Source organism: Exophiala spinifera (assembly GCF_000836115.1).
Source record: "Exophiala spinifera strain CBS 89968 unplaced genomic scaffold supercont1.4, whole genome shotgun sequence".
NCBI classification, from domain to species: domain Eukaryota; kingdom Fungi; phylum Ascomycota; class Eurotiomycetes; order Chaetothyriales; family Herpotrichiellaceae; genus Exophiala; species Exophiala spinifera.
This window is the reverse complement of record NW_015622516.1, coordinates 1,993,786-2,020,659: the sequence shown is the minus strand read 5'-3', so window position 1 is coordinate 2,020,659 and position 26,874 is coordinate 1,993,786. Positions and strand designations below refer to the sequence as shown.

The following is a 26,874-nucleotide window of genomic DNA, read 5'->3' as shown; positions in this document are numbered from 1 at the left end:
TGTATTGACAGCTGAGGGAGACAAACAACCTTTGTACTTTTGTGGCCTACAGTAGCATTTGTTATCCATGTCGTTGATAGGGAGTTTCAGAGGCTGAGCCAATGAGTTGGTCTAGCCGGCCTGTTTGGCCGAGCCTCGAGATTGGTACGCTCAGCCTCACCAGCCTCTTTGTCTACCCACTCGGCAACACTAGTTAGTTAGTTACTCAACTAACGATCGCTGGCGCTCTATCGGCGTTTTCTCCAGCAGTCGAGTGTCAACGCCACGCTTGGCAGTCGACGAGTTGACTGGTGTGGTAACCGAGCTTCAGCCCGATGATGAATTCAACAACACGCGTGGTCTTCTTTGCGCGGAAGGTGGCCTTTTGCTGTACTCCTTCTCTCTGTACATACTGGAAGCTTCCTACAACAGGAATCTTCTAGCGATATCGAGCAGTCCACCGTTGACTTAATTGTCCAATTGCTGCGATGAAGGAGGCTGCCCCTCGACAAAGGCTCTTCACCAAAAGAACCCACGACCGCTTGAACCCAACATCATCCCTGTACGACAATCACTATGGGCAATTTTTGGGCGTGGACAAGGCATCGAAAAGAAGCAGAAGCGATCGCTCAGGATCGTCAACTTCCATATTCGAGGTTGACTCCACTAGCGTGGAAGTCGACCAGGATTCGCATTCCATGGACACCTCTCCCAACTACCAAGCCGGAAGCCCCATTGCAGAGAGCTCCCTCGAACGCAAAGACACGTCTGACAAATATGATACATGTTTGGGGATGGTGAGCAATGTCACGATTCTTTCCTATCGGCTCTAGATCCTGACTTGAAACTAGATCGAAGTTGGGGAGTGCACGGCGTCCCTTCAAGATCGTAAAAAGAAAGCACGCCACACAGAGGTGACCTTTCAGGTACAGGGGCGTATTGTGCTTTTGCGTCAACGCGAGACCAACAAGCTCGTTGGGCTTATCCCGGAGAAGGCGACGATGCTGTTCACTGAAATGCCTGAGCGGTACAATGTTACACCTTGTGTCTCAATTGGAGCTGACTGCACGCTGAGGGTAGTGATATATAGTCATCGTGACGACGCTGAAGCCATCGGTGACTTTCTTGCTGAGAACTATTGGTTTCTCCAGGAGCCAGACGATTATGATCGCTCAACAACCTACTATAACCCCCAGTGGCTACTTCCACCGGGCACAGAATTCGATGCCTCACAAACTAGTCTGCCCATCGACAGCCCAATAGTCCTAAAGCTTCAACCTGCTACAAAAAGTCTCGTCAATTCTGTCCTGGACTCTGCCACTGGACCAGTGTCGTTCAGCGAAGTCAATGTGAGCAACAGAATGGTGACGCAATTGAAACCGTATGTATCTTGGATTTCTAACAAGCCGACTCGGCTCCATTGGGACTAGACTGACACTGTTATCCCATAGCCACCAAAGGAAAGCCCTGGCGATGATGGTAGAGAAAGAGGGTGGGAACATAACAAACCCAGAATTTCCGACAATTTGGAGGGAGATTCGTGACGGAAGAGGTAATCCCAGGTAATATCTTGAAAGATCCCTACGTGCATCCAAGACCCGCTGACGAACGACAAAGGTTTCAATGTACTGTGGATGGGAGATTTCATCAATCACGACCGTCACTGGCCCTTGGGGGCCTTCTTGCAGACGTAGACTCCGAGAGCTTACCATTAAGATTTTCAGTCGCTGACAATAGGCACAGGATATGGGTCTGGGGAAAAGCCTCACCACTCTAGCTTTGATAGCGGGATCGATTGACAACGGCTCCTCTCCAGTAGAGACTGCTGAGATCTTGGCAAATGCGACATTGATAATCACGCCAAAGTCTGGTAATGTGGCTTTCCTCTCCTTCAATCGTCTTATTCTGTCCTTTACTTGATGCTCCGGTGACCTCGGCTTACTGAACTGTTGAAGTCCTTCCGAATTGGGAGAATGAAATCCTCAGGTTTGTTGTTCATCTAAGAAATGATATCACACGTGCTCACTGCACATAGGCACTTCAAGCAAGACTCGATCTCTTTCTTGACCTACCATGGGACATCCAGACATGAGAAACTGGAAGGGCTGCGTCAAACATGCGACATAGTACTCACTACATATGAAACAGTGAGACAAGATCATCTGAGAGCGACCAAGTATCGTCCATCTGGGCCTCTCCATCGTTACGATTGGCGACGGATTGTACTTGACGAAGGTAAGTTTCCGGTGCATCTCGGATTTTCACCCTAAATAACACCAAGTACCAGCACACATTATTCGTAACCGGACTTCGAAACTGTTCCGAGCCGTGAATACACTCAAAGCTCGGCACAGATGGTGTCTTACTGGAACTCCGATACAGAACAGCATGGAAGACCTCGGAGCGCTTGTCGCGTTTCTTCGGATCACTCCTTTCGATGAGAAGCCCACATTTGACAAGGTCCTGCCCATACCACTGGACATCGATAAACCACATGGTTGGGCAAGAGTCGACACGCTAATCAAGGGCATATGTCTGAGGCGGACGAAAGCTGCTTGCGAAAGTGAACTGTGCCTTCCGTCCAAGATCATACATGATGTTCCAGTTGTTCTGAATGATCGAGAAGCTGCCATGTACGACCTCGTCAAGAGAAGCTATATTCGCAGTATCACTTGGGCCCCCTTCGACACATCATACTTCACCACCCTCTTGCGGCTTCGACAGATCTGCAACCATGGACTTGACTTGCTGCCTCGACCAATCCAAGAATGGCTGGGAAATGCTGCGAGATCCGCCGACACTCTGCCCCCTGACCTGCTCCAGAACCAGACTTGTGAATTGTGTAATAGCCCAATCGAGGACATCGGTGCACACGATGGAGATATGTCGGTTGGGCTCTTACCATGCTCACATTCAGTCTGCGACAAATGTCTCAGTGCGTCGACGAACACTGACTCACATGGGCCTGTCTGTCCGATTTGTTACGATGACAGTCGGCCGGCCAAAGGGAGGAATTCGCGCATCAGCCGGCCTCGAGAATATCATCCCTCGTCCAAAGTCAAAGCACTGCTGGGGCATCTAGCTTCAACGCCGAATGACGAAAGTGGCAAGCCAGTCAAGAGGTACAGAAACGTTTGATCGCTCCCACATTCGCACCACTGACGTTGTCTTCTTCCACTAGTCTGATTTTCTCAAGCTGGACGAGAATGCTTGACCTGCTTGAGATAGCATTGAGTGACCAAGGGCTAAAATACCGACGAATTGACGGCAGCAAATCCCTAGTACAGAGGAAAGAAGCCCTCAACGACTTCCGATATGGCCCATCCTGTCATATTCTCCTTGCTTCTCTAGGCAGCGCTGCTGTTGGGTAAGTCCTCTACCTCTCTTTTTCGTGAGAACAGATCCTGACAGCAACAGACTCGACCTTACTGCTGCAAGCCACGTCCACTTGGTCGAATTGGGCTGGAACCCGATGCTGGAGCGTCAAGCTATGGACCGAGTCCACAGGCTGGGCCAAGAAAAAGAAGTCACGATATTCCGGTATATTGTGGACAAGACTGATTCTGTGGAGAGGGCACGTAAAAGCGTCATAAGTCCATATGTGTACAGCGTTGACTGATGTGCAAACAGTACATTTCTGAAGTGCAAGAAAATAAAATGCGACTGGCCGTGTCTCCGTTTCAAGAAAGGGACAACCTCGATCTTCAGCAGACCATGATGGTGAGAACTCCCACCTGTATCTTCAATCCTGAATCGTAACACCTTTGATACAGGGTTTCGCCGATATTCTCCCCCTTATGAGGGGTGATCTTACAAGTTGAGAGAGAGAGAGAGAGTGTGTGTGTGTGTGTGTGTGTGGGTGGGTGCGTGTGGGAATTCTCTTGTTAGATAGATTTTCCAGTGACATTGGAGTACTCTAGTTAGAAGCGTAAATGTCATGACATATATGGCTCCAGATCCTGCCCAGCTTGCATTGCCAGGAAGATCTCGTCCCAAGGCCTTCCAAAATATTCTTCCACCCGGCCGAAACCCCGATCAATTATGTCCTTCATATCTTCCTCATTCATCTCTTTCGCGTTCGTCTCTTTGAATTTTCTGCCTCTTATGTCTCTGTCTTTCCAAGAGACCTTTTTGGGGTCTTTTGCACCATATTGCACGAGAAGGGATATCACTTCAATAAGGCCGGGGCCGGGTATTTCTTGCAATCCATGACCGAGCCGAGACATAACGTACTCCACCGGCGTCAATGACACCTCAGTGCCATACCAGACAGTCGGCAAATAGCGGGACTGGCCACAAACTTCTATGCTTCTCAGATTGGGGTCTGCACCATGCTGTAACCAGAAACCCAGGACAGCAGGGTTTGGTTCTTCGAGAGCAAGTTTGACTCCCTGAGAAACGAAGTTCTTTTGGTCTGTGATGAGCTCCCTCCACCTTGCTGAAAAGGCCGACAAATCTTGCTGTTGGCGGAACGCATCACGAATCATTCCGTGGAAAGTCAACTTTGTTGGTTTGAAACCGAAGTTGCAGAGAACTTCCACAAGGGCATCGTCGTTTTTGTTTCTTGCAAAAGTAATCAAGTCGTATCCGAGACGCCCCCGGAAGTGGGAGGTATGTTGGATTTTTCGGGGCCGAAAGTATAGATTTAATAGCTTCGTATGGGCTGCGGGTTTGCACGTTGTTTTGGGGTTCAAACCAAATGTTAGAAGAGCGCGAACTGTTAACGAGTTGCCCAATTCCACTGCAATATAGATGGCATTGCAGAGAACTTGCTGGATTTGGCGGTCGCGCATCAATTTTGGCGAGAAAGGCATGAGAGTTTCAACCATGCAAGTCCTACTTCTCCAGGCGGCGATCTGTAGCAAAAGGTTGAAATCGATACTGGCCAGTTCCTGCCGTTCCGTAATCAGCTGGATGATGTTGACAGTCTGCTCAATCTGATCGTGAAAAACTGCATCTTCGAGGATAGTCAGCAAATCTTCCGTTGACAACGGTTCGAGTTCTTCCGATGAGCCAGAGACTTGGGACTTCGGTACGTGGACAGCGGACTTGTGTTTAGCCAGCTGGTTGGATGATGAGAAGCCAAAGTAATGATATTGACATGATGCCTCTGAGCAGATGAAACGCCCTCGATGGGCGGATTGTTCGTGACGCTTCTTTTCGGAAGATGAATTAAAGCCAGTGCTGTTTGAGAGGCAGAGTGGCCATTTGCACCTGAAAATGGATGCACCGTACATGTTCTTCAACTTTTCACAATGGCACTCTTGAGCATGAGACGACTTCTCACAATCCTCAATCATGGTCTCTAGAAAGAGTTGAAAATTCCGGAGTCCGAGAGACATCACAGTGGGGTCTTCCAACGTCCACTCATCTTCAAACCTAATCAGCGTCACTAGTCCTTGTGCATTGCGGTCACTAAGAAATACCTTGTGGAGAGATATGTCCATATTTGAGGCGATGATGAAATCGTGCTGAAGCTGACAGAGTCTGCCGAGTTGTTGGATTCAAGTTGAAGGACTGAAAGTCTGCAATGAATGGGTCAATACCGGATTCCAGATCATTGTCTTCATTTAGTTGGCCTCGATCCCTGTAGAATCGAGCCACAAGATCACAAAGAGCGTCGGTCATTTGTGCATCGGCCCGCCCTAGGACTTGTGCATGGTCCAACCAAAACTGTGTAGCATAGCGAAACAAGATAAAATCACCCGCCAAAACACGATTTCGCAAAAGGCCTGTGTCCACGCTTTCGAGCTCGGGCGAAAAGATGTCATCGAAGCCAGTGAAGCACAGATAGGTGAGGCTAACATATAAGGCCTCCAAGTGGCCGTTTTGGTGGCTGAGAAAGTTATTGCTTTGTTTTCCGAATAGGTACCTGGTACCGTTAGCTCAGCATCTACCTCAGGCCAAGACATGATTCACTCATATGCTGTAAAATGTGCAAATCTCACAGTATCGTTGTGTATTTCGATGATTGGCCCACACGCCTGACGGAGGTTCAATAAGGCGGTTCTTCGGCTTCCCAAAAAATCCGACATGGAGGGTTTTATGAGAAGTGCTTGAAGAAGTTGAAGCTCAGTCAGAGGGGTTTTAGCGCAGGCCAGCCATTGTAAGATTTTGGAGGCGTAGGAATTCTTTTGGATCCGGGACAAGACTCTGCCGTAGCTGTATGCTCTTAGCATGGCAATGCCTTCTCGAAGATGTATTTGAGGGTAGGACTTACACTTGGTCAAGGCCATCGGGGAGATTTGTCAACTCATAACGTATGCCCTCAAGATCCACCTGAGACTTTGCGATGCTAACGACAAGTTTAGCATAAAGGAACATCCCTAGATGTTGTTAGCGGCTCTAGTTACCGTGAGGCACTGTACCATAGGTGCCTACCATCTGCTTTGATCACTACTTTTTGCAGCTCATTTCTCAGCTCATTGCATTCGGTCTCGTCAGCACCATACCTCCGCAATTCGTCTGTCCATTCTTCGCCTTGCTGTTCCATGTAACGCTCAATATCCTTAGAATTCCTTTCGTTGATGACCAGAGACACTGCTCTCGCGCAAAATGTCTGCAAGATATCGTGTTCTTTTCGCGAACTTATCAAGAGCTTGATGTTCCCGCAGAGATCAACGACTTCTATTAGTGTCTTCAGGAGTGACTTGCGTCTACCTTCCTCGATCTCATCCAGTCCGTCGATAATGATGTAGGCAGGGCCAGAGACCTCTATCACGCTGCAAAATAGATCCTTGTTGTACTCCACATCCCCGTTGAACTTCTCTCGATCGCCGTTATAGGCTGCGTAAATCGCCGACACCGAATCACGATGTCTGACCAAGGCCTGAAATAGCAGGGAGTGTAACAGTCGAACGCTGCTTCCCAACGACGGTTTGTCATGGGATAGGAAGGAGAAGAGCACGGTCTCGCCATCTTTCTGCAACTTTTGAATCATTCTCGCTGACAAGGTTGTTTTCCCTGGCTTTTTATTAACCTAGTCCCGTAGTATTCAGACCGCTTCGGTAGGTGACCGGGTCACTAAAATGGAAACTCACCTGATCCTGGAATGCCTTGAATACATAGACAGCGCTGACCAGTCGAGTCTGAATTGCGCCAATCCGTAAATACTGGGTCCTGAAACAACCAGTCACCGGTCCCCATGGTCATGTTCTCTATGGAAGTTTGAAACCTTGAAAGGCATAAAGGGCTGGATAGAACTTCGCGGAATTCATTCAACTCGGTATTTATTATCAAATTTCTCTGTTCGTCGTACTGCTTCAACGACAGTTGCCGGTGTTCCAGTGCCTGAAGGAAGTGTTCAAATGTTACATTGCTTGTCATTAGACTTTGGTGTTTTCCGATATTTTCTTGAATGGTGGCTAGTTTAGTTCGGAATTTGGGCCAAAGTGCCTCGAGAACCATGTGCAGACCTAGAAGACGTCCGAAATGAGATGCGTCGACTTCGGTTATGCAGGGCTTGTCACTCACCCCTATGACTGAAGAACCTCAACATCTCAAGATGAAGGTCCAGAATATCACGATAGAACAAGGTCATAATTCGCTTGACTTGGTCGTTGTTGTCGAAGATACCTGTCTGGATATACCTCTTGAAGTTGGGTAGTATGTTCCCAATGTCCGACAGCAGTGCTATAAGCTTTTGGAAGGCCGTAACCAACGAATTGGCGAACTCCAAGCCAGATGAATATTAGTCTCGCGAATCGAAGAAGCGCGCTCAGAAACATACTTGTAGAATGAGTCTCAAAGTTCCCTGGCGCAAGTCAGCCCTGCATCGAAGAGGGGACAGCAGACACGACAACATACCCAGACGATACAGGTGATTTCAGGCTTGATCTGTGCAAAAGTATCGACTGCGCTGAAGTATTCCTTCAAGCCATTCAAGAATGGCTCAATCCGTTTCAGAGCAGCCAATGTCTTTGTCTTCTTCTGCTCGTTCTGAATTTTCATGACTTCAATGTACACATCATCAATGGTTTCAATTTTCGACGGGTCATATCTTTGCGACTTTGGAAATTTCGAAACCTCTGCAAGGAATTCCGCACGAGCTGATTCAAACAATCCATCCAATAAAGGAGTGTCGCCCATAGTTAACAATTGAAGAAGCAACTTCAGAAATCTAGAAATTCTGTCCAGATGTTCCCCCGTGTTTTGCGTGAAAAACCACTGTGAACAAGAACAAGTATGGTTGGCTCGTCGTCCCTTTAAAACACAATCCTGGAGGCTCAACCTCTGCCGCACACCAATGCAGCCTTTGTGGTGGCTGGAGATCGACAGAGCGTCTGCCTTGATAAGCCCAAAGTCTGCCTCACCCCTGACTTTATGTACAGTAGATGCTCAGCCTCATGGTTGCATTGTCACACCCTGGCCGAGTCCAGCCACGCCACCGCCCATCAGTCCGATTGGAGGAGCGAGTGGCCGCTAGATCTAAGGGCGTGTTTAGTGGCCGGGGAGATATACAAGTGTCTCCGATCTCTACGCTAAAATCACCAGTTCTATGAGCTTTGTTTCCGTCGCCCGCTGTTCAATCTCCACCTGCTCTTGTTTTATAAAGCTACCCCCAATCTTCAATCCGTTAGAAAAGCTGTGAGATCATAAGATTTGTGACGCCGTCACAAGGGCTGTTGAAGCTACACGTACGACGGTGTATCCGTTCTTTCAGTGAACGATTCTGCACCGACTATGGTGTGGTTGCCTTGTGCACTCCCCTCGAACAGCAAGGGTGGTACCGTATGCACACATGTTTCGGCGGCCGTCAAAAGGTGGTATGAAAAGGCAATATCTATCAGCTCGACAGAATCTGTTGATGGTCGAGTCGACAAATCTTGCCTGAGAATACTACATACATCCGAAGCGGACATGTATGTATGAAAGTGTCAGTTCGTAGAGCCCTGAATAATCAGGAGAGCCGTCCTCCGTATTCCAGAAGCCAACCCATTGACTGGGGATACCCACGCCAGCTTTTCCTCTGTTGTTGCTGTGTCTCGACAAACTGCTTTCTGAACCTTTTGCCCAGGTGTGAAGAGATGAGAGAACAAACATGATCCGATGAAGTGACTTCAAGGACTTGACGCGCATTAACCCTCATTGGGAACTCTGTGCTATTTAGTAAACCTGCATGTTATACCTTCAGACCTCACCCTATCGACCTCACTCTCTCAGCCCGGCCTCCTCAAATCCTCCATGTCCTGCAACGTGTGAACATGCACCATCTTCGGCTTAACGACGCCCAAGACCTGACCATCATCGTCGTCATCTGAATGCTTCCCTGCAACCACGGTGACTTCCTCCACGACGACGTCTCCCTCTCCAGGCTCGCACTCTCTACACTTTTTCCTCCTCGTCCTTCTCTCCTCCCACCACTCTGTACCCTTATTGACGCAGGCAGCAATCACGACAAGCAGCGAACTGACCACCGGGCCCCACTGGCCAATGTTCATATTCGCCTCGTTGACCGGAAACCCACCACCCAACAGCGTCACCTCATTCAGGACGATATTGGCCACCATCAACGGCAAGCACAGCACGTCGATGGCAAAACTCAGCGCCAACCAAGGCAACAACACGCTCGCCCAGCGAACTTTGAGCCAACACCAGCGCACGCGTCGAATGTACCCGATAAAGACAAAGTACCCCCCGTACCACGACTCCATACTGGCCTTGTAGACGACTTTTGTCAAATCCTCCGCCGCCGCCGCCGCCCGCCCGTACCCACCATCACGCAACAGGTGCTTCATGACCAGCCTCGTGCACAGGGCACTAGGGGTGTGCTCCGAAGCGCTGTCGGCACTCACGGCCGCGTACGCGGCAAACTGAATAGGCCCGACGAGGACAAAACTCAACGAGCTGTACCGTCCGTGGACGAGCTGGCTAGGAACGGCCATGATCTCGCTCCACTGCCTCAGGGGTTTCGTTATCCCGAAGCACGTGTACGTGCAATTGAACTCTGACCCTTGTAGCTGGTAAACCTGAGTCAACAGGACCATCGATCCGGAACCGTCCGTCGCATTATTATTGTTGTTGTTGTGATTGTGACTGTGGCTGTCGTAGTAGTAGTGATTGCTCGTCGCCGTCGTCGACCAACACGCCTTCTCACCCGGACTGGCCGGGGTGTCGAACAACAGGGCCCTCCCAAAGATCAAGCCCATCCCGACCAACGCGCCCCACAGGATCATCACCATCCTCGCCCGGCTGTTCCTCATCGTGCTGCTCCAGTGCATCATGCCAATGTACCCCAGCGCGCCCGTGGACAGGACGGCCCACGCCGCGAGGATGTCGAGGTCGAACGCGCCGGTGCGGCTGCGGACCAGGGTCATCATGTGCACCGAACTCGTGCCCGCGTACGTGAGCGCGCTGACCAGGGCGCCGATGACGAGCCATTCGCGGCTGCGCCCGAAGATGGCCGCGACGAGCGTCAGGTAGTACAGAACCCGCGGGAGCAACCCGTACGCCCCGGAGATGGGGTAGACGCAGTTGATGGTCGTGACGTTGTCGTATTGGTTCCATGACATTGGTGTTGGTGTTGGTGTCGGTGTCGGTATTGTCGTCGCCAATGCCGTCGATATTGAAGAATAAGAAGAAGAAGTCATGGTTTGGTTGATTCGTTCGTTCATCCGGTTGATTCGTCTCTTTCATTCATTCATTCCCAGTCGGTGTATCAGTATTACGGACCCGGTTGACATTCCCTTCCTCTCTCTCTCCCTTTCCCCCGCTTTTCTTTCGTTTCTCCTCGTTTTCGATTCTCTGGGTTTTGGCTCTTCACCCTTCAATCAGTCTTCAGAAGATTTGATCCTCTGGAAAAAAGGGGTTGAGTAACTTCGCGCGCGCACTTCGTCGTCTTCCAAAGCTGCATGCACCCGTGTCTGTGCTGGTCCGTGTTAGTCTGTGTAGGTGTGCCGGCTACGGAGCAGCGAGGCGCATGTCGGGCGCATCGAAGATATCCCAAATCCCTTTGAAACCGGGATCTGATGATCAACAAGACGCTATTGATTAAGGTAGTAGGTAGTTATATGCCTGACTTTTTTAGTTCTCTGTCACGAAGACGGAGAAGCGGAGTAATAAAGGGAAAAAGGGAATGAAGACGAGAATTAAGCGAACTGCACTGCGGCCTCCATGGGTCTACCAAAAAAACGAGCTAGTTAGAATCCTTACGTTACACTTCCTATCATGATGGCCCCCAAAGGTTGGTTGAATGAAAGCGGGATGAATACGAACCTCACCTCACGAGTCTTGGTCCGACATGGGGAAAGCCGAAGGTTCGTTCACTTGGATGTCACACGTGACGACGATCGACCGATTCATTGATTGATGGGCAATGATACTAGTTCATGTTGTTTGCCGAAAAGAGGCTGAGCCTGTCATAGCCACACACCGCAGAACAAGGATCATCGTCGTATCTCCCAATCGAACGGTACCACCTGAGTAGCCAAGGCAGACTTGGGAAATCGGAATTTGGCCGGAAGAGAATAGAGTACAAAGCACCATGTACAACAACATACTGTATGTACCCTACATACTGTACGGTACGGATTGGATGTTGTTCATCCAAGTACTATATCCTTCCATTCTGGCCCAGGCTCCAGAACCCTCGTCAGACTCTCGGCCAATATCCTTCCCAACCCTTCCCGATAGTAGATGCCAGCTCGTTTCGACACCAACATGACATTGTAAACGCCATAATTTCGCCCTGTTAAAATGTCCTCGACATCATCAGGCAAAGTGCCTTCCCAAATGTTAAGTTCGTCATCGGTAAACCGGCTAACTTTGGACATGATCAAAAATTCAAAACTTCGGCCCGCGCGATTCATCCAGGTCAGATCGAGATCGATTGTCCCACACCAGAGCCCGTTCTTGTCTGCTATTCCAACTCGGATGAGACCTGGGTCGGCCGGGGCTGGTCTGACAGTCGAGAGGGCGCTGGGTCCAGTAAGCCGCTTTCTCAGAGGGGAGATGACCGATTTATGGATGAGCGCGGGAGAGGTAAGGGCGAAATGGGCTGTAACGGTCCGGAAATGTAACAGCGGGATTGTTTTGCTCAGATTGTGACTCGACATGGGCTGATCATCCCCAGCTCTTTCGATCGGTGGAGGTATTCGTTCCAATGTTTGTCTGGGAAATGTGTGGATGCCATCGGCTTGATCGGCATGCCATTCGATCCATGACCGTGCAGGTTCGGTATACTTCCACTGTATTTCCCCGACCCATCCTGCCCAGGACCAACTGGGAAACCCTGGACGTCGCAGCAGTCTCTTGTTGGACTCCCACGTCAATGATGAATCCATCATGGTCTCCAAAAGACCGTAGTATATATTGGCGCCGATTCGTTTTTCCAGCACCAGTTGAACCCCTTCAAAGGCATGCAGGATGTCGGCTGGGTTTGTGAGTTCCCGACGTGTATACAGCTCGACTGCCGATGTGTATTGTACAAAAGGCCTTTCTCGGAATATCCTGGTGGGCATATCAATCGAGTCCAATGACCAACCATTACCTTTGGGCATTTCTATGTCCTCGCAAAAAGTCGTCCGTCGACACTGGTAGTATATTCGTCCGTTTACGAACAACAGACACCGTCGCGACAACATTCTCTCTTGGAACGTCCACGCCCGGGAGTCCCACTGTGAAGTGGAGATGTAATCTGCTGGGGTCAGTGAAGGACGACCAAACAAACCGAGAAGAGCCTTACCCTCTGCCAGATGCGATACCATCAGGCGCAGCCCCGGTTTGACTTCCTCGATATCCTGGTGGAAAGTTCGAGACTCCTTTCTCACGCCTGGTAAGCCTGCATTGGCATCCTTTCCTGAGCCAGCAACGACCGTCACCGTAGCTCTTGCGTAGACCCAGTCATCATGGTACTGGAACCCATCATCATGTAGTAGTGCTAGACTGTCGGTCCACAAATATCTCTCTCCGAGCATCTTGGTGAGTCTGATGGCGTCCTTGATGGTTCGAGGGAGTTTCTCCTTTTCCAATGCTCCGGGTTGGGATAACTTTGGTAGATTTTTGGATGTGGTGAAAAGCTGAATGAAATTCTTGCCCCACAGATAACTCAGGGCAACGTATCTTGAGGACTGAGGTACCGACACGATGCACATATTATTCACATCAATGGCCCGAAAGACATTCTTGGGCTTCCCCAGTAGATCTGGATGCACCAACGATTCTTCGCACTCCTCTCCATGGGTCGACTCGCAGACATGGATCCATCTTCGAAGGACCTCAGCATCGAGGAGGTCGGGGGATGTTATTCGACGCCCAAAGAACTCCCGGCTAGGTGCATCATCGGCCAATAGCACAATGTAGCCGTCCTTGAAGGCCTGGGGCTCGCTGTAGATCAGCAAACGACGTGTCTTTGGTCTGAATATATGTTCTCCAGGTCTGGCAGGGTCCGGCCCTACGTCTTCCTGCCCGTCTACCACCCATCTTGCATAACATACTGGGTCGTCATCCGCATGGAGTGATGGAGTTCTCTGGTCAAATGGTCGATCTGCTATGGCGAGTATAAGTCGACAAAAGGGGCAGTGTGTTTTCCTTCGTATCTGCGAGAGTCTCCCTAGGTATCTGAATTTGTGCTGTCTCTCATACTCATTGTCCCCGGGCTGTACACAGAACGATTCGACTCGGAGATCGAGGCGCAGGCAGGTGTCGCAGATGTAGGACTCTTCAGGGGGCGTTCGTAGCTCCTGCATGGGTCGTCAGTCTCCAGAGAGTCTCTTCACGCGGCAAGGGATAGCCATACCCCAGACTTCACCCATGGGCTGAGCCGTCCAAGAGTTCTGAACTTTTTGGTGAGACTTATAATGGTGGCATTTGTGCTAGGCCCGTCCACAGGCTCTGAACTCGACATCTGCGAGCATCAGTTAGTATCACACAACGTGAGGTCCCTCGTGGGAAGAGCTTACGGAGAGGTCATGAGTCGTAGATGCGGAAACTGGCGTCGAGGATAAGTTTGTATTATTGTTGGTATTGCGGGTTCGTGGAGATGTCGGTGTTGATGCGGAGGAAGATGCCAGTGCTGGAGACGAAGCCCGGACCTGCTGCGACTGGCGGCGGCGCAGGCGCTGGCGTTGGCGTTGGTTAGTTGAACCCGCAGCGGGAGGGACGAGCCTAGAGAACTGGAACGTCATGATTCTCGGGCCTCGTGGGGGTGAAACACTGTGCGACAAGCAGACGACAATGAGGATGGATGCAGCCTCGATGAGCGTGTCTCATGGTGCAGTGATTAATTGTGTTAATTATACAACTCACAAGGCCTCATGGCTGAACAGTCACCCCCCTCCCATTCGCCTCCCTCCTGCGATATTATCTCATCCACCCCCCGGCTCGCTCCCATCCTACTCGCTGCTCGCCTGCGGCGGTGGTGTTGACAAGAGCTGAACTGTGGCTGGTGTGAAACAGAAGCGAGTGGCCTAGAACTCGACGTTGCTGGCCTGAAGAATCTCGCTCCCCTGTAGGCTGTGTACCCTGGTCACGGAAATAGAAAGCCTTGTAGGGCTCACTAGTTAGGCTGGTGAGGCTGAAGAATGATACAGTACAATGCAGCCCTCCAACCGAAGTCTCCTATGATCCCACCGTGAGGCGGCGACTATATGAGGCCATGTAGGGCCCTCGTCGACTCGATCACCGTCACCCATACTCTGTTCCTGACGGTAGTTACCTACCGTTCAGCTACTCTCCCGATTGATATTTTCGTATGGGCAGACCATGTTATGGATTGAGATGCTGTGACGACGAGACTTCATGGAGACGATGGTTGTAGTACACCAAAGATCACTATCCGTCCCTCCTGGCGTGTGTGTGTAGGATACAATCTGCGGCCACTGGGCATCTTGTACAGGACCGACGTACAAGGCCTTGCTGACTGTTCGGTGCTCGCCGGAGACACTCAGACTTCGTCTCCGTCGCTTGTGGCTTGAGACTGTCAAAGCCACTTCGGTCAATTGCGTCATGCGTGGGATGAGGTGAATTGCCCTGGCATCCGTGACTGTTTCTCGTGCCGTAACATTAAACAAGAGCACAGGCTCTCGCTCTCTCTTTCTCTTACACCTACGTACTCTTCCTTTGTCTTCACCACGCTTATCTTTCGATCTAAAGAAGAAGAATTTAATCTGTTCTCCTCTTCGTCACCTTCAACACCAACACCACATCTGCGCGGATTCATTTCTCCTGCATAACTATCAGCTGTTCTTCTCGAGCGCACCTTATCGTCAGATCTGCGCCCTCTAGACTCAACAGGCACCAGCCGCTTGCATTTAACACACGGATCACCATGCCTCTCTTCAACGTAAGAATCCACACGAGCATGCTATCTGCACCCTCGACTAATCGTCTATCTTTCAGGTCACTTTGAAGGAAAATGCTTCTCCCGAGGAACTGACCAAGGCCAAGGACAAGGCCAAGGCGGACGGCGGCTCAATCAAGCATGAGTTCACTCTGATCAAGGGCTTCACGTACGCTCTAGCGACCATGACCATAATGTTCTACTGTATGTGCTGACCCACGAATCTCCCAGTGTCGAGTTCCCCGAGGACAAAGTCGGCGTTCTCCAGACCAACGAACACATCCACGTCGAACAAGATGGCGAAGTCAAGACCCAATAAGCAGGACGACACAAGTGTACTCTCAAACACACACTTTACTTCCTTGATGATTTTGCAACGATACAAAAAATAGGAACGATGGAACAATGGCTAGGGCGAGGACATGACGATCATGAACTCACACATGACATGACATGACTTTGACATGCAAATTGAGGACAATGAAAGGCTGGGCTTACACTAGGCGGGAGCTGGAGATCGAGCACATGGTCAAGAGCGTCTTCCTGCTCCGTATGTACCTCTAGAGTCTACATACTGCACAATTCTACATTTCTCCAGATGGACCTCAGGTGCCGTACTTTCCAGCGCTCGATTCAATAGACACTTTTACAGTTTCAAGTTTTCCACAGTTCCTCTCGTTCTCGGGAGTCAAAAATCCGTAGTTCTCCCATTATAGCTCCATTCCCCGGAAGCGCCCCATCTCAAGGGCTCGTTCTTGGGCCCTCCCACCTCGCCGGTCTTGGGATTCACGTCGCCTTCGAACTCGGGCTGCGCGCCGCGGACGACGTTTGGATGCAACTCCTCGCCGTCGCCCCTCGCGTCGATCTTTCGATCAAACTGCTCTTTGAACCTGGACATGCTCTCGCCCAGATCCTTCTGTCTCGTCGCCGACTGCGCCTGGATCCTGTCCACCCTCTCTTCCACTCTCACCTGCGCATCGGCGGCCTCCGCTGGCTCGGAGTGAGGCGACTGATTGATCTTCGGCGGCGTGCGTGGCGTTGAGAATGCGCCCGTCGACGACCGCTGCAGCGCTTCAAAGATCTCTTGTTCTTCCTTGGGCAGTCTCGGTGGCGACGGTCCGCCGCCGAAGCCGAACGGAGAGGGTGCGGGTTTAGAAGAAGAAGAAGAAGAGTCGTTTCTCGAAGCACTGGACGCGCTGAAAGTCCGTGACGACACCGCTGTTGTTCGCGTGCATGACGTGAAGAGGTAGGCCCGCGGGGCGAAAGTGACGACTCGAAAGCTGGTGTTGGTCGGCTTCATTGTTGAAATTGAAGTTCAACCTTGATGATGATGATGATGCGTGCAATGTCAGATAGTATTTTGTGTGAGTTTTTGCGTATTTCCCACAAAGAAATAGGATCAACGAGGCGGCGCAGATGGTGACTGGCGAAGATGCAGAAAGTGTTAGGTTACAGGTTCAGCTTCCGATATCTTGAGAAAATGATCTCAGCCTCACCGGTTGTTCTTCGGGCATCGGGTGTGGCCACACGGAGCCAGGTACCCTAGATACCTACAGTGTAGCCTTTCCATACCTAAATACCTTATGGACTTCAACTTGTCTTCCTACCTAAGGTACTCTGGTAAGTGAAGCCTGAGAATGTCCTACAACGCAACAATGGAATACAACATCCTCGCTCCATCAGATATAATAAAATTGAGGCCATTTAAATAATGAGGTCTCTGGCGGTGATGCAAGGAGCACCTCACTTTCCCGCAACACAGAGAAACGAAGCAAACAAAGATAAACTCCTTTTTCAGCACGTAACACGCAGGGCGTCTTCGAAAATCGAATCGCCACGTCGTCCACAACCACGCCTATATGTCTCAGGTTTTTTGCTCCTCCTAGGAACATTGAGGGTTTCCAATGTCGGCTAGCCAAGCACCACTGTTGAATTCGGCATACACTTCACTGATCTGACCTTGGGGGGTAACTGTGAACACGTCGATGCCCTTGACCTCGTATTGACCAGACCCAATGCCTTGAGCGACCCATCGCCATGAAATCTTGTTGCACGTGAAGAAAATTTCGAGCGTCTTCAAGACTGGGATTGGAGGTTGCGAGCCTTGTCCGGCGATGAATGCGTCCTTGTTCGGAAATGTAACAGCAGTGACCTAAACCCCGGTTAGCACTCTTGACGTGACGAGTCGAAGCAACCTGGCACGCACATCTTGATTGGCGAGAAAGTTGATGGAACCACTTGTGTCTGTGAACGTTGATGCCAGGAGAGCATTTGCCTTGGTCTTGAAGTCTGGTGCTTGAGGAGCAGTCAAAAGAGACGCAAATTTGTCGACGATTGAAGTGGCCTTGGCTGGAGTGAGGCAGGTGTTTGGCGGCGGACTGGCACTGGCCAATGCCAGAAAGCCCGAGACAGCGAAGAGAAAACTGGAAAGGAGCATGTTTATTGCTTTCTGCTCTCAATGATCTTCGACACTTGAAGTAGAGAAACACAGGTTGACAGACAGGAAACCCGGAGCGTGATGTGTGGGTTTTATATACCTTGCCGCCGCTCGTGATCGCAAATTGGGAGGCGGCGCCACAAGTTCTCCGCTCATACCCCGTACTCTCAGACCTTACGTGTAAACGACTTATCCGGAGTCTTCCTTTCATACAGTCGAAGGCCCTGGAGTATATAATTAGGACCTCGGAAATGGATGCGACCGACCATGATCTCCGGACCATATTGAAGGCTCGTGGAACAATGCTGTCATCCAATTTCGGGGGCGCAATCGATTCCCTGCGGGAGGTGGTTGTCTCAACCACCCCTTTCCTGAAGGCGTATTTTCCCAGCAAGACAACGCCGAGTTTGGCCGCCCTTTGCCAGCGAGCGGCGGCATACGATGGATTGCACATCAATATGTGGCTTGAGACATGTCAATACCAACCTAGTCGTGTTTCAAATATGAGGCAGGGTGCATAAAACATTGTACCCTTTGGGCGTTGCAGCACCGCCATCGCGGAAATGGAATTCATAAATCCTTGGCCTGAGCCAGAGACAATACCTCCTTTCACGCTCGTCAGATGTTGAGCTTACTCACATCTAGAAAGAAAAACAGAAGGCCAGGCAGAGGCAGCAAACGAGGAAGACACGAGACAATTAGACTTATTAGTTCCGAACAGCGTCAAAGGAGAAAGGGTTGAACCCCGGCCACATCTAATCTAATCAACGCTGATCGCGCCATCTTATCGCCGATATCGTTGTTCTCCGCAGAGAATTTTCCTGCGCAGTTGAGTTTTAGTGACTCGTTCCCCAAACAATTTCGGTACCGGGGCCATTTTCTTCTGCGCGCCCTATATATGAATGAGTCAAAGTCTTGCCCTCCTCATTCTTCTCCCATATAGCCCGACAACTCCCCCGGTATTGAGTTACAAGGTCTTGTGACAAGATGGCTTTCGCAGTCGGCAAACGAGCTGCCTGGTCGCGGCTCTCGCAACTCCCTTATCGAACTCCAGTCCGCCGTTATGCTGCCAGTGCTGCCGCAGTCCCTACGTCCTCTACAGTGCCTGTCTTGGACCACAATCAAGCCCAGCGTGAAGCTTCATTGCCGAATGCTGACCCATCAGCGGACTCCGCTACCGCGGCCTTCCTCAACCAGTCTGCGCCTTTCATGGTCCCAACCTACGTGCGACCGCCGCCTATGATGGTACAAGGAGAAGGCTGTATATTATATGACAATGAAAACCGACAATACCTCGATTTTACGGCTGGAATAGCTGTCAATTCGTTGGGTCATTCAGACCCCGAGCTTAGCAGAATTATTGCCCACCAAGCACAACAGTTGATCCATGCCTCAAATTTATACCACAACCCGTGGACGCCAACTTTGTCCAAGCTTCTGATTGAGGAGACAAAGAAACAATCTCCCGGTTCCCCTTTCACACAAGTCTTCATCTCCAACTCGGGATCCGAAGCCAATGAAGCTGCGATCAAGTTTGCCAGAAAAGTCACCTATGCTAAGGATCCAGACACCAAGCAGAGGGATATCGTATCCTTCCATGGATCCTTCCACGGACGAACGTATGGTTCGCTATCAGCAACACCGAACAAGAAGTACCAGCCTCCATTTGGCCCCATGCTACCCGGCTTCCGTTATGGCACATATAATGATGTAGCAGCGGTGCAAGATCTTGTTAATGAGAACACTGCCGGAGTGATCGTAGAGCCCATTCAAGGCGAGGGAGGCATTAACGTGGCGACTCCAGAATTCCTCCAATCACTGCGCAAGAGATGCGACGAAGTTGGAGCTGTGCTGATCTTCGACGAGATCCAATGTGGGCTTTCTCGGACTGGGGATCTATGGGCATACACGGCTTCAGGAGTACATCCTGATATATTAACCTCTGCGAAAGCACTGGGTAACGGAATCCCAATTGGAGCCACCCTGGTGTCGGGGAAGACTGTCGCGCCTTTCATCAAAACCGGTGACCACGGCACGACGTTTGGAGGTAATCCATTTGCTTGTCGGGTTGGACATCACGTGTTCGGCCGCCTCGCAAAGCCACAGCTGCAGGAGGAGGTCAGGGTCAAGTCTAGATTGTTCTTCAGCGCCTTCGAGACAATGAAGGAGAAGTTCCCAGGAGTTGTTTCCGAAGTCAGGGGCCGTGGTTTGATTGTCGGGTATCAATTGAGCGACTCGGCCAAAGCAAAAGCTTCAGACGTCATCACCGCGGCACGAGAACGAGGTCTTCTCATCATCACAGCCGGAGACGGTGTTTTACGAATTGTACCTCCCTTGGTCATTTCCGCCGAAGAGATCAATCGAGGTCTTTCAATACTGGAGGAAGCGATGACGGTGGTCTACAAAAGCTCCTGAGGGGCAGCAAGAAATGGCAGGCAGATGATGGGCACAAAAGTCTTTTGATCTCTTAGTTCGGGCGTTTCTTGAGCCGGACGACTGCTCTACTTTTTCTCTCCTAGCGGCACGGTCATGCCGTGGAGGCCGCGATAGTCTGGACGTTGTGCAGGTGTCCATTTTCCAGCCAAGACGGTGTCTTCGTTGACCAATTTAAAGACTTCGACTTTGAGAGGTCGACAGCATTTGATCATGTCTTTCTCGCTGTCGCTGCCAAACCCCCACAGTGACAAATCCCCGCCAGGACATGTGGACAAGGCCATCAACAGATCCTGCTCGGCGAAGAACTCTATATAGTCTCCTGGCTGTGCGGGACAGGATTGCATGAAGTACCTCCCCTTGTCGTCTAATCCGGTCACTTGGAACAGGTTGATGACGTCGTGGACGTCGAACTCGTTGAGCCCGAACGGTGTCACTGCTCTCGTCAGGTTGGAATGGCAATGGAAGTCGTACGAGGCCTCCGGCCCGGCGAGGAGGGTGTTGATGTAGGGGTCGCAGCGTGTGCCGAGTAGGTCGTGGACCCGACCACCGGTCTCGTCCTTGCCGTACCAGGACAAGGAGTCGGCTATGATTGTACATAGAGGACGCATGTACGGAAGACACGACCACAATCGATCGTATGTCGTGACGTGGGAAGAGTGTAATTGTTTTGTTCGAGAAGCCCAGAATCGCTCGCGAGGGTTTACCGCGTTCCAGATGTTCAAGTCACCTATTAAATCCAGATTTTTTTCCGTAAAGGTCGGAGGAAGCGCCGTCAGATGCGTGAGTGAGGAAGTGAGTATTGGTTTGTTGCTTGAGACTGTTTCGTCGAAAGGGAAAAAGAAAACAACTAAACTTCTTCATTACTTACCTACTTGCGGTCCTTCCGGGGTGCTGATTCTGACGATGCTTTTGGCGGGCGCTTTCCATGCTCGTCCAGATCTGATAGGCAACGTGAACGACTCGACCAGTTCCCTGGGACCCTGTTGAATGGAGGCGTACAGCTCCTGGTCGACTACCAAAGGCGAGCCGGCCACAGGGAGGTATCCTGGCTGTGGAGGCGGGAGGGGTTTCCTTGCTCGAAGACGTTGTTCGTCTGAGGAGGGAGTGGGTTGGACAGACATTGTCGGGGACAGGGGTAGCTATTGAAGAGCAGAGAAGAGAAGGAGAAGGAGAAGTTGTATCCCTCTGTGTGGGTGTGTGTGTGTGTGACTATCGGAGAAGAGTAGTCTACAAGATGAGTCTCCAAGTTCTCATCTCATGTCCAGGACTCTTTTTTATACCTGTCATCTCAGATACTCCCCGTATGCTTTGCTTGGACCAGATACGGTTGAATTATCTGACGGACAAGTCCGACCACCCCCCGTGGACACAGAGCTTCAATATCCGTGCCCGGGGTATGTAAGCAAGTCCGAGGCGGATTCGGGGAATCAAACCCAGACACAGGTACTGTACCCAAGGAGAGCACATGATGATGGGTGATAGTTGTGTGGAGAGTGCGGTACCTGGCTTACTTCAGGTCCCTGGGGTAGATTGCCTGGGTAGATAGTTCGGGGCAAAGGAGCGAGTGTTACTACGAGGTAACCTGGTAAGGTAGTCGAGAGAAGTTTGTCTCGGGTTCTCATGCCTCTTCACTCACCTTGTTTGGGCCTTTCGCGACGATGTCCGTACTGACGTCCTGGTCGCTTTTGCGATCGCTCTGCACCGACTGGCTCCTCCTTTGTCTCACGTCACATTATGATGCGGGTGGTAAGATTGAATTCTCCTGGTGGGAGTCTTGGCTATCGGTTTGCCCTAAGAACTGCGATCTATTTGTGCAAGCTAGCCTTGGAATAAGACTTTTTGTTTTTGCATTGGTTTTACATTTAACGCCATCAACGCAGCGGGAACACTTTCCAATCCGACATACTCAACCTTAGCGCAACAAGTCGACCTAAACCGTCCACTTTTGATCATCATAAGCAACTCGTTCCTCAATTTCTCTCCCGTGTAATGCTCGATGGCACTATACCTCGCCCAATGAAGTCTGATAATGGAGCAATTCTTCAAGAGCAAACTATCCGTAGCTACATTTTCAACCTCCCCGCCTGTGAAGCCAACAACCACGAGTTTCCCGTCCCACCAAATGCACTTAAGCCTGGGTCTATTTAAGTCCTACAGGATCTAGAACAACGTCGACCGCCTGGCGGGTGCCCATAGCTGTCTGAACATATCTCGGCTACGCACTGGACTTACACGATATGACATGATTCGCCCCGTATAGTTTCGCCAAGTCTAGTTTCTGCTGAGATCCGGCTGTGGCAATGACGGAGACGCCCAGTGCCTTGGCGATTTGGACACTAGCAAGGCCAATTCCGCCTGCTGCCCCATGGATGAGGACGGTATCCCCTTTGAAGGTCAGCTTTGCAGGTGGAGAGCAAGAGGCATAGAATCTGATGTCTCATGCGGTTATACCTTTCTGAAGACTCACCCTCACGACGAGAACTGGGGTACGCTGTAGCTGCAGAGACAACCCGCCCCGCGGCCTCAGTGAAGACCAGGTATCAGGTATTGGCAGCAACATCTGCTCTTTTGCGATGGCCTTGGTGGCAAAACTGCATTGTGCAGTACCAAACAGTCGAGTCCCAGGTCAATACTTGGTTAAGTCTCCCTCCGGAGAACTATGCGACTAAGACCGTCAGCAAGATCCTTAGCATTCTAGCCCGAGGCAGCAAGATATGGCTGCTGTAAAAGAAGGGCTATGGGCGAGGGGAGATGAATTGGCGTTGAAAGACGTACAGCGACGGGTCGCATAGTGGGTCCAGACATCGACGGGCAATAGTGGAGCCTGCCCCGGGTTTCAATGTCTCGGGCATGGGCTTTTTTTTTCCGCAAGAGTTTTGAACAACCAATATACCCTCGGTGACATCTCTCTTTGGGCTCAAGAAAAATCGTTGCATTTTCTGGCCCTTGCCCATCTTTGACCGACGAGTTCGGCGATTCTCAATCCGAAGATAACTTTGCGCCTGGACACCATCGGCCCACGGCAGGATATTTTGCAAACAGTACCACTACATTCCACGACGGACAGCTCGAAGGTGACAACCGGTGTCATAAACCACCCAGCGTATGGTACCTGCCATGTTCAGATATGGTCATCGATTTGTGGAGCCTCCACAACTAAATCATCCATCAAATGCGGCGTTTGCAGATGATCAAACTAGGCACGACACGTAATTTGCCCGACTTGAAGGGCCAATACATCAAACCCCAATTCCAGGGTGGCCTGAGACGAGCGGTGCGCGAGACGATCCCTGGCGGATTTCCCGCTTTTAATCCATCAGCATTTGACCTGCGAGCGTAATAACCATGCCAAATTCGTCTAATTCCTCTTGCCATGCGGCTATCTGGGCCTGCAGACCGCTGCTCGAGTCTACACTCGCAAGGTCGCCGAGCCTTAACGTGAATGGGAGTCTATCCACATTCCCGCTGACCGAGGTACTACTCCGCCAGGCTACTTCATCGCGAGCCTCCCATGATGCCTTGGCTCCGGGCAATAGCATGTCTTCAACTCTCCAGCGGTCGGCTTGATCACACTCGATGCCAAAATCCATAGATACAACCACTGTCAGGAGAAAGTATACTGTCGCTGTTCTGCTGACTGATTCGTGGAAGATCCAATCCCGCCAACTCGACGTGGGAATGGCAGGCGGACCACATTTGCGGTTATGGTACCCGTCGGAGAGATAGTCGGCTTTGAGGTGGCTGAAAACTTTCTGTTCCAGATTTTAGAGATATCGTCCAAAACCGAGACAGAGTTGTGGGGGGAGGGGGAGGGACAGACATTCGATTGGAATAAGCAGATACACTTACTCTCAACGTAAACAGCAAGGCGATATCCATGTGTGGGAATCTGTCGTCCTTGCCATTCCTGAACCGTGCGAGTATATACAACGTGATGGCCTGGGCGGCAGAAAGAAGCTGCCAGTTGTTCATCTGGGCGCACTGGAGCTTGGAAACATTAGAGAAACTAACCCATCTATCGCGCAACTTGAAGGGAGGCCCCTTAGACAGGAAGCAATACAAGACATACTGTCACATAAATGTCTTCCTGCGCGACGTGTACTCTCTCCCAGAGCGCTGGTGAACTTGGGCTTGGGGCTGTGGAATCATGATGGCTGGACAAGATGTCCCTACACGTCGCGAGAAAATGGTTCGATGGGCTTTCAGCTTCCAGAGCGGCGTGGTGGATGAAGCCAACATGGCAAATGCTCTGTCTGGCTTTGACGACCAATCCGCACAAGAACCTTATGATGGAGGTGCTTATCTGGGCATGGATCGGGTTGTCGTGGGCCTTCGCACGGAATAGGCTGGACGCCGCAGGGTCGAGCACAACTTCGTTTGGTGACCGTCCATCGAGCAGGGATAAATTCGACGAATACGGCGAAGACGATTGTGTGGCCTGTTCAGAGCCTAGAGAAGAGGCTGCAGGGCCTTGTTTGGACGGGAGTTTCTTCTTCTGCCGTCTTTGTCTGTGGTAGTTTTTCATCACCGTCCGGCGAACGTGGATTCGGCGTGCATGGCGTCCTGCGTTGGGTTCGCCGGTGATGTTGATGAAGTTGCGTTCCCGGATGGCCGGACTGGTCATTTCCCTTGATTATTCTCTACAGGGGCGATTCATGAATTTGGTCAAAAGTGATACTCGACTATTCTAGAGCCGCCATGTAATACCCTTTTCAGTTTATCGTGGCGCCTTTGATTCTAAGGTCTTTCCGACGGAGTAGAGATTCTCCGCCTCGTATCAGCACTTGGTCTGAATAGGTTCATGTTACGTGATACTAATTTAGCTCTATATTGATCAACGCCCTCCGAAGTCTTGCGCGAGTTCAGCCGAAGCCCCTTACTGATGATCATGAAACTTCCAGGAGGGCACATGTTCTCCAAGGTTGAGCGTATTTAGCGCTTCCTGATCAGAGAAAATCTTCTTGGAAAATACACTGATCCCATTTTGGCATTACACCGGTCTCAACGACCAAACTAGTCCATCTTAGGCATTACATGATGTTCGTACGGGCGGGACATCGATTACCTTTGACATTCTTCAAATCTGGATCAGGCAACGACTTTTAATAGCTTGATGATAGGATCATCGGCCATTCGAAGCATATCTCCTTCGACACTGCCAATTGAGCCGTAAGTCAACCGACCATGAACGGACGACGAGGTAGTACCCACTCGTCCGGGCATCTCATAATGATGGAGCCAGAATAAAATGCTCTCGTCGGCCGCGATGCCCTACCACATCCCGTCCGCAGACCTTCTCTAGTCGCTCCCAACAGCCGCAAATCAATTCAAAGCATGCCTCGCACCGTCCTCATCACGGGCTGCTCCAGTGGCGGCATGGGCGCCGCGCTGGCCTTAGAATTCCACCGACGCGGCGACCGCGTGTTCGCGACGGCACGAAGTCTCTCAAAGATGGCCGACCTGAAGTCCGCGGGTATCGAGACGCTCGTCCTCGACGTCGTGTCCGAGGAATCGATCCAGGCGTGCATGAGCCACGTCTCCTCATTGACGGGCGGCTCACTGGACATCCTAATCAACAACGCCGGCCGGGGTTACTGCATGCCGATCATCGATCTTTCAATCGCCGAGGCAAAGGAGGTGTTCGATCTCAACTTCTGGGCAATCCTGCGCATGTCCCAGGTTTTCTTCCCTCTGCTGCGAAAGGCGGCCCAGGACCACGGCGGCGCCCTCCTTGTTAATCAGACCTCTGTCAGCAGCGTCTTGGGCGCTCCCTTCTTCGGCGCCTACAACACTTCAAAAGCCGCCGCAGCCATGCTCGTTCAAAACCTGCGCCTGGAGCTCGCCCCGTTCGGGATAAAAGTGATCGATCTCAAGACTGGCGGCGTGAAGACGAATATCCACGACAACGGGAACTTGTGCCACTTACCACTTCATTCTCCCTATGCCGCAGTGCGAGCCGAGGTTGAGAAGCTCTCTACAGGAGACTTTATCACGGACAGCCAGGATGCGGGACTGTGGGCGAGGAATGTCGTCGGCGACCTCAACAACAACAGCCCGCCGACCATCATATGGCGCGGCAAGTCGGCTTCGCAGGTCAAGATCGTATCCATCTTCCCGGTCACCATGTTCGATTCAACGTTCAAGAGCCTCTCGAAGTTGGATGTATTTGAGCAAAGGCTGAAGGAATCGCAGTTGAAGGGGTCTGAGAATTGAGGCGATTATAAGCCGAACGTAGAGATGAGATTGTGGCTGTGGCTCCGAGTCATTAAACTACCATTTCGCCTCCTGGTTTAAGTAAAGGGTTCAGGCCGTGAAGTCAGAATGTCCCAAGCACGGCGGCTGTCGTCGTCTTCCCAATCCTCCTTCGCCTCTGCTCTTCCCTTCCCAGCAGCAGTGGTGAATCCTTTCGCCAACCGGATCAGAACGGGACAGGATCTATTTCCCAGCCCTAGACGCCGTCGGCCAGGACTGGAATCTCGATACTGCAATTGTTGAACTTTCGCTCGGCCCCTGCGTTAAGTATAACGCCGACGTAGTTGCAATCGATCACAGTCGTCTGCGTTCACTTCAACAGCTTTGACAAGCAGTGGGCCCCTTGCTTCAGCACGGTTTGGGTCTTCCAGGTGACGATTGGATCTCTGCTACTCGTGAATACACTATTTCATACTTTCTCACTTGTATATGTCGAAAATAGATTAATCACTTTCACTCTTCGAGAGGGCGCTAATTCGGGTTCTCCTTCTCA

General features: G+C 51.0%; 11 protein-coding genes across 11 annotated transcripts; 4 read left to right on the top strand and 7 right to left on the bottom strand.

Moving 5' to 3' along the window:
* Positions 1 to 467: 467 nt before the first annotated feature.
* PV08_05927 (uncharacterized protein) lies at positions 468 to 3,598 on the top strand (the record flags this gene model as incomplete). Its single annotated transcript, XM_016380266.1, has 10 exons — positions 468 to 776; positions 831 to 1,360; positions 1,431 to 1,541; positions 1,597 to 1,669; positions 1,723 to 1,849; positions 1,935 to 1,965; positions 2,015 to 2,214; positions 2,267 to 3,101; positions 3,161 to 3,346; positions 3,397 to 3,598. 10 exons carry the CDS (start codon positions 468 to 470, stop codon positions 3,596 to 3,598), a joined length of 2,604 nt encoding a protein of 867 aa, XP_016236093.1.
* A 316-nt stretch (positions 3,599 to 3,914) lies between these two features.
* On the bottom strand, positions 3,915 to 8,067 carry PV08_05926 (uncharacterized protein; the record flags this gene model as incomplete). Its single annotated transcript, XM_016380265.1, has 9 exons — positions 3,915 to 5,350; positions 5,406 to 5,851; positions 5,899 to 6,141; positions 6,200 to 6,305; positions 6,361 to 6,942; positions 7,020 to 7,394; positions 7,453 to 7,651; positions 7,709 to 7,732; positions 7,786 to 8,067. 9 exons carry the CDS (start codon positions 8,065 to 8,067, stop codon positions 3,915 to 3,917), a joined length of 3,693 nt encoding a protein of 1,230 aa, XP_016236092.1.
* Positions 8,068 to 9,137: 1,070 nt separating this feature from the next.
* Positions 9,138 to 10,490, bottom strand: PV08_05925 (uncharacterized protein; the record flags this gene model as incomplete). Its single annotated transcript, XM_016380264.1, has 1 exon — positions 9,138 to 10,490. The coding sequence occupies one exon, from the start codon at positions 10,488 to 10,490 to the stop codon at positions 9,138 to 9,140; it is 1,353 nt and encodes a 450-aa protein (XP_016236091.1).
* Positions 10,491 to 11,519: 1,029 nt separating this feature from the next.
* Positions 11,520 to 14,102, bottom strand: PV08_05924 (uncharacterized protein; the record flags this gene model as incomplete). Its single annotated transcript, XM_016380263.1, has 4 exons — positions 11,520 to 12,613; positions 12,662 to 13,658; positions 13,715 to 13,822; positions 13,878 to 14,102. The coding sequence occupies 4 exons, from the start codon at positions 14,100 to 14,102 to the stop codon at positions 11,520 to 11,522; spliced, it is 2,424 nt and encodes an 807-aa protein (XP_016236090.1).
* A 1,142-nt stretch (positions 14,103 to 15,244) lies between these two features.
* Positions 15,245 to 15,575, top strand: PV08_05923 (uncharacterized protein; the record flags this gene model as incomplete). Its single annotated transcript, XM_016380262.1, has 3 exons — positions 15,245 to 15,259; positions 15,316 to 15,425; positions 15,488 to 15,575. The coding sequence occupies 3 exons, from the start codon at positions 15,245 to 15,247 to the stop codon at positions 15,573 to 15,575; spliced, it is 213 nt and encodes a 70-aa protein (XP_016236089.1).
* A 369-nt stretch (positions 15,576 to 15,944) lies between these two features.
* PV08_05922 (uncharacterized protein) lies at positions 15,945 to 16,556 on the bottom strand (the record flags this gene model as incomplete). The annotated part of the gene is made up of 1 exon (XM_016380261.1): positions 15,945 to 16,556. The coding sequence occupies one exon, from the start codon at positions 16,554 to 16,556 to the stop codon at positions 15,945 to 15,947; it is 612 nt and encodes a 203-aa protein (XP_016236088.1).
* Positions 16,557 to 17,138: 582 nt separating this feature from the next.
* On the bottom strand, positions 17,139 to 17,693 carry PV08_05921 (uncharacterized protein; the record flags this gene model as incomplete). The annotated part of the gene is made up of 2 exons (XM_016380260.1): positions 17,139 to 17,408; positions 17,463 to 17,693. 2 exons carry the CDS (start codon positions 17,691 to 17,693, stop codon positions 17,139 to 17,141), a joined length of 501 nt encoding a protein of 166 aa, XP_016236087.1.
* Positions 17,694 to 18,680: 987 nt separating this feature from the next.
* On the top strand, positions 18,681 to 20,108 carry PV08_05920 (uncharacterized protein; the record flags this gene model as incomplete). The annotated part of the gene is made up of 1 exon (XM_016380259.1): positions 18,681 to 20,108. The coding sequence occupies one exon, from the start codon at positions 18,681 to 18,683 to the stop codon at positions 20,106 to 20,108; it is 1,428 nt and encodes a 475-aa protein (XP_016236086.1).
* An 86-nt stretch (positions 20,109 to 20,194) lies between these two features.
* Positions 20,195 to 21,250, bottom strand: PV08_05919 (uncharacterized protein; the record flags this gene model as incomplete). The annotated part of the gene is made up of 2 exons (XM_016380258.1): positions 20,195 to 20,946; positions 20,998 to 21,250. 2 exons carry the CDS (start codon positions 21,248 to 21,250, stop codon positions 20,195 to 20,197), a joined length of 1,005 nt encoding a protein of 334 aa, XP_016236085.1.
* A 2,187-nt stretch (positions 21,251 to 23,437) lies between these two features.
* PV08_05918 (uncharacterized protein) lies at positions 23,438 to 24,753 on the bottom strand (the record flags this gene model as incomplete). Its single annotated transcript, XM_016380257.1, has 3 exons — positions 23,438 to 23,881; positions 23,979 to 24,110; positions 24,199 to 24,753. 3 exons carry the CDS (start codon positions 24,751 to 24,753, stop codon positions 23,438 to 23,440), a joined length of 1,131 nt encoding a protein of 376 aa, XP_016236084.1.
* Positions 24,754 to 25,463: 710 nt separating this feature from the next.
* PV08_05917 (uncharacterized protein) lies at positions 25,464 to 26,342 on the top strand (the record flags this gene model as incomplete). Its single annotated transcript, XM_016380256.1, has 1 exon — positions 25,464 to 26,342. One exon carries the CDS (start codon positions 25,464 to 25,466, stop codon positions 26,340 to 26,342), a length of 879 nt encoding a protein of 292 aa, XP_016236083.1.
* Between the last annotated feature and the right edge of the window lie 532 nt (positions 26,343 to 26,874).